This window comes from Gallus gallus, chromosome 4 (genome assembly GCF_016699485.2).
Source record: "Gallus gallus isolate bGalGal1 chromosome 4, bGalGal1.mat.broiler.GRCg7b, whole genome shotgun sequence".
NCBI classification, from domain to species: Eukaryota; Metazoa; Chordata; class Aves; order Galliformes; family Phasianidae; genus Gallus; species Gallus gallus.
In genome coordinates, this window is record NC_052535.1 from 38,769,033 (window position 1) to 38,775,032 (window position 6,000).

A 6,000-nucleotide genomic window follows, 5' to 3' on the forward strand; every position below is an offset into this window, starting at 1 on the left:
TATTTTTATTTTAATTTTATTTTTGCTGGTTTTACCGCCAGTGAAGATGAGTGTGGTGTGCAGTGGTTATTTTTTGTCTATTTTTTTAAGGAAAAAAAAAAAATGGAGACAAAAATCATGCCTCAATAACTTCCGTTTTGTATCTAAGGTTTCCCAATGTCAAATAATTCTTAGAATAATTTCACGTGCACAAAGGATACTGCAAGACTGTTGATTAAATGTCAAGGCAAGTAATTAAATTTTCAGCTGTTCTGAAATTAAAGAATCCCTGGGCAGTATTGAAGGAATACGAATGATTCCAATCAGATATAAAATTGCAGAAGCAAATGAAGTGCACCTGTGAATCAGTGCACTGATTTGCAAAGAGACCAGGATTGTGGTAAAGCCATGGAATTAGGTCTTCTATCTAACACACACAACAGGTGCAAGGCGTAGGAATTCCACAAGAATACTGGAATTATATCTAAAGGAGTAGAAGAGACATCCCATTTAATGCATTAAGACTGTGACCTAACAGTGTATTTTCATGACACCATTTCAGATATATAATTTAGTCCAGAAATGTCTAGTCATGTACACTCATACCCTCTTCCCTTCTCAAAATAATAATAGTAATCCTGGCATCTTTATCCTCACAGATAGTCCCATATACATCTATACATGCCTAGATAAAGACATACAGATACATGCTCAAAGAAGATGAAAGCGATACTATGCTTTGGTGTATTGCCTTCCTTTATAGAAACACTCATCTTCCTTCTGCAATGACTTACAGCTACCTGATGAAAAGCACTTTGGAAAAAAAAAAACAACTATAAATGTAATTTTGTGTGTGGACAAAGGTAAATATGCATCAATCATCACTTAAAAATGCAAAAGTTATCAGCAATAACGAACATTCTTATCTTGCACAATACAGACTCAGCCTGCAGAGAAGCTTATAAATTGATGCCAGATATTAAATTGCTTTATGTTTGCAACAAGATGATAAGAATAGTATCATGATAATCGTGTAAACGGATTTAACTGTGATAGCTGATATTTTCTAAGTATATCAACCAAGGACATGTAGGCATAGGAAATTTCAGGTCTCTGGTTGGTTGGTTGGTTGTTTTCTTCTGACAAACCTGTTAACAGCAGAAAACCTTGCCTTGTACAGAGAAATAATAGCAACTGTTGAGAGCAATCTCTGATATTCCACAGTATTCACAGTACAAATGAACAAGAGGATGCTCAGCACAGTCCTCTCATGACTGGTTTTATTATATTTATAGAAAGATAATCTGCTGTGTGACTGTGACACATCGCACTGGAAATAGTAGCTGGGCTAGCAGTTGGCAAAGCTGAAAAGAGGAAGAAGTAGTGAAAACTTAATACAACGACTTTTCCTCATGTGTGTCATGCACAAAACAGAGCTATTCTTCATTCCTACTTAACAGAAACTGTGGAAGCTGATACATTGTTACAATGCAACAAGTAGTGAGCACCAGCCAAGGAAATTGTTAGCCTCCAAAATTAAGGAGGATGCTACAGTTGTTCATTTCCTACAACCAACTGTTTACATAAATCACATCTACTAATTGGGAACAAGGAGTATACTTGAGGACCACAACAGAAAATGACACCAAGGTCAATAAAGGCCACAGTATGGTGCTTAAACGAAACAACCAGTAACCTAAAAAGGATCTTAGCATGGAATCAAGTAATATTTTAGACAGCCAAATATAAGTAAGAAAATACATTTACTGTAATAATTAATACAGATAATGTCAGATAAACTTTTCCTATTATTTTATCTAAGGAAAGGAAGAAATAAGAAATATAAAAATATAAGAGTTAACTGAAGATAAATAATAGTTTTTTGGTTTTTTTTTATCTATAATAAAATAGAATTCTTATCTCTTTCCTTCAGGTGGTAAAAATGATGATTGTGGTTGTGATGACATTTGCCATCTGTTGGCTGCCCTACCACACTTACTTCATAGTTACTGGGATCTATCAACAATTAAACCGGTGGAAATACATTCAGCAAATCTATTTGGCCAGTTTTTGGCTTGCCATGAGTTCTACCATGTACAATCCCATTATCTACTGCTGCCTTAATAGGAGGTAAGAACCAGTTACAAAACAGTCGAAATGTATGTATTTGGTGAGAAAATAAATGGCTTAAATGTGGTAAAAGAAATCATTTTCACTTCAACAGTTTTCAGTCACTGGGGAGAAAAAAAAAAATCTTCCTTTGGATTCCTATCAGGTCCAAACCTAAAGAACCAAGTGCACGTTTCCAGTAGATAAGTTGGTCTAAATGAAGTTTCGGAGGAAAATTCAGTATTTAGAGACCAATGTTTTCTGTTTTCAACTGCTAAATTTGACATCTATCGCAGTGCTCTATTTTTTGTCTTGCAAAAACATTGCAATGTAAAGAAATAATGAAAGTTACTTGTGAAGTACAGTACAATCTGTTTGTTCACTTCCACACTGTAAACAAATTTATTTGCAATTCTGGAAGGATATAACAAAATGCTATTTACTGCGTATTTTATACGTAAACATTAGATTTCTACTAAACTCTGAGGTCTGTAGCAGGCTAATAAAACAGACATTTATATTTCTGTTACTATGTACTATATTACAGTACTGCTTGATGGTGATGCACAAAAAGTCAGGTACTATTATGTTCGCAATTTCAAAAGGCATAGACCTTATTGAATGTTATGGGTGTTTGGCAATTCGAGACTACTGGTCTGCAAAACCAACTCCTGTTCGTCATTTCATCCTGAAGGACCAGAATCTAACCAAGCAACATCGTAGCTGTCCTATTGTTCAGTGTTTCTTCTAGCCTTACTGAATAGAAACCATTAAGGACAATGAAATACTCCATAAACTCAGTCAGCATGAATCAGTATTAAATAAGTAATCTTAAAGATTATTTCAAATTTCCTTTGAATAAGTAGCCATTTTGAAGTTAAACCTGCCTCCTTAATCAGGAGTAGCCTACAATGCTTAACATTCAGTCTTTTGAGATATCAACACCTCATTTCTTAAAACTTTCTGATCCTTTTCAATCACTTGTACTTACAATTGCTTAAACAAGAGCTGAAGTTTTAGCATCTCAGACCAAAATTCTAAGTCAAATAGAAAACTTCTTATTAATTTAAATGGAGACCAGATACTACAAGACATCTAGTGTCTGTAAAAACCAAACCAAAGAACCAGGACTCGTATTTTCTTATTTACTACCACATCATCTCTGAAACATTACCACCTACTTCAAAAACACTTACGGCCGTTACAGAAGACATTATTCATAAAAAAATAATACTGATTATGTGGCTTAAGTATACGTTGACACTTGTACACTGCACAATTGCTCATCTAGATTAAAGAATGCAAATAAAAAAAATCTTTGCAATTCTGAGACACATTAAAAGATCTCCTGGTTCAAAACTCAATGCAAGAATGACATATTGGTGACAGTCTAATTACAACTAAATTTTGTATTGAAATGAAGAAGCCTGAGCATGTGCAACCTTTTCATACAGTAGGAAAAAAAGAAGCTTGTTGCTGGGAGTCAGGCCTATTCACACAGTAGTGTTTGTTACCTCCGCTAGATCTGGTATCAGACATGGTTGTAACAGTGATCCCCAGCCTCACCTTCCAAGCTAATCAGGGTATTACTTATGTATTTAGATAAAGATAGTAGTATTTCAAGAGGGAGAAAACCAAACCCTGAAGAAGAAGGAGGACAGAAAGTGCAATGAAAAAATACAATCTAAAGGTTTTGGGTTTTACAGCTTACTACACTAACCCTATTTCCATTAGAGATTCATTCTTTACTTTGCTACTACTTCTATGTTTGGGCTGTATATAAACAGAGGAATGATGAATAGCATGCTACATGGTCATTTGTAATCCTGTGACAACTTCATACCAAAGTATTAAGAAATAATTTTTAATTAATGTATTTATCTGCCTCTGAAAAATTGAGGAGGAAGGGTAATTAGTTCTGGGAGATCAGTTTTCACTGAAAAATTCATACACGTTTTTATCTGTAGTTATCACTGTGGTAGCAGAACCACTGATACAAAAAGCTTACAGACAATAAGCAACACAGAAACATTGTTGAAACAAAACCAGCGGAAGCAAGAGAAGTCCATTATGTTTTAGGTCTAGGTGAAAAGATGTTCTCTTTCAGGTTACACAAATACACCATGAATTGGTTTTGTTGTGTTTTCTTTTTTCCTGATATTTCATTTCTATGATGCAAAGGCTTACACTCAAAAAATTACAATAGTCCTGCTATTTAATCTCTGCCTCTGATTTGAACTGATAAAAAGTACCCAAGTATTAATATTGGAAACATCAATGTGCTAAAGCCTTAAAATTCCTTCCTGCTTGTACATAATTCACATTCTGTTTTCAGGCTTTCTAGGATCTTGATTATTACAAATGATTTTCCAAATATTTTACGTAAATCACTCTTAGTCGCTACATAAATCCCACTCAACCCTCTCTAAGATAGAAGGAAACAGCAGAGATACTGGAATCTCGAAGCTGGATTGTTGTTTAAGAGAAAAGGATGGGATGCTATAAAGTTTCTGCTGAGGAAAGACAAAATACAGGCGTGGGTTTCATTACAAGTCAATCAGAACAATTTCTATGAAGACAGCTTTAAGAAAGCTGACATTTAATTGTTTACATCTTCATTTTTAGGTATGGGCAAAGGAAGAGAAACTGATTATCAGGAAAATATCACAAAGCAGGGAAAACAGATAATATCAGAAAAAAAGAGCTGTTATCACTATCATTTTTTTCCTACCTCAACCTTAGCCAAGGAATCTTTCACTGACTTCCCCACAGACATTGTTAGGAGCAAAGTAATTGGCTGAGTCCCTACGTGAAGTCAGTACTGTGTATGTTTTCAGATGAAGGCTCATGGCAGGCTCTCACAAGTACAGTCTTTCACCAAGTACCTTTCTTCCCAGGTTCCGAGCTGGCTTCAAGAGAGCTTTCCGCTGGTGCCCCTTCATTGAGCTGTCCAGTCATGATGAACTAGAGCTCAAGGCTGCCAGGTTTCATCCCACTCGGCAAAGCAGTCTATATGCTGTGTCCAGAATGGAGTCCAGCACAACAGTAGTGCTCGACACCAACGATGGAGACAATTCCCATCCCAGTCGCAAGAAAAAAGCAGCTCCAAGGAATGCAAGTTTCAATGGCTGTTCACAGAGGAATTCCAAGGCTGTCTCCACAGCCTCAAGTTTCGTCAGTTCACTGAACACAGCGGGAGATGATTATTCCTAAGCATTTCTTGGTAACACTTGTGAGAAAGGCAGCACTGAACATGCAAGACTCAACGCTCACTTACTATGGAACTAGATATTAATTCCACAGGAAAACAAACATATTTCAACCGATGAATCTCAGCTATAAATATTGTGAAACAGCTAAATATCACCTTCTTTTGTGCTTTGGAGAGAAAGAGGAACCTGAAGACATACTTATTTGTTAGTCCAAAAGCACAGTCACACCTCATACACAGCACTGTTTGTAAGGATCACCTAAAACAAGTTAAAGGCACAAAAAGCATTGTTTTGACCCCTGACCTGTGACATTTAGTGAAATGTAACAAGTCCCTTCATTTAGTGAACTTCAGATGGTCTTCTGTCTTGAGTGTATTAATTTGACAAAAACAAAGTTATACAAGATCTAAAATATTTCTTTACAATAAAGATTTAATGAGACACATATCTATTCAGTTGTTTTATTTTTTAGCTTTATCCCCATGCAAGTAGACAAGATGAAGTTCATCTCTTGCTGTAACAATGTAATATAGGAATTTAGGGAATGACTAACGACTGCTGCAAAGAAAGTTGATCTTAACTCAAAGGTGACCAGAGAGTGGTCTCACTTTAGCTAAATGGCCATAGGTTTGGTTGCATTAACAGCTGTATCAGTTGTACAGATCAACTGGTTGTGCAAACATTGGCCCTCAAGTAGTTA

The 6,000-nt window shown here is 35.7% G+C and overlaps 1 protein-coding gene across 1 annotated transcript in view; it reads left to right on the forward strand.

The window, feature by feature from the left end:
- TACR3 (tachykinin receptor 3) overlaps positions 1 to 5,745 on the forward strand; it is a 28,591-nt gene extending 22,846 nt beyond the window's left edge. The window contains exons 4-5 of the mRNA NM_001318454.2: positions 1,913 to 2,109; positions 4,986 to 5,745. Coding sequence (NP_001305383.1) covers positions 1,913 to 2,109; positions 4,986 to 5,301 — 513 coding nt within the window. The 3' untranslated portion in view covers positions 5,302 to 5,745. The remainder of the gene's footprint in view (positions 1 to 1,912; positions 2,110 to 4,985) is intronic.
- The last annotated feature ends 255 nt before the right edge of the window (positions 5,746 to 6,000 follow it).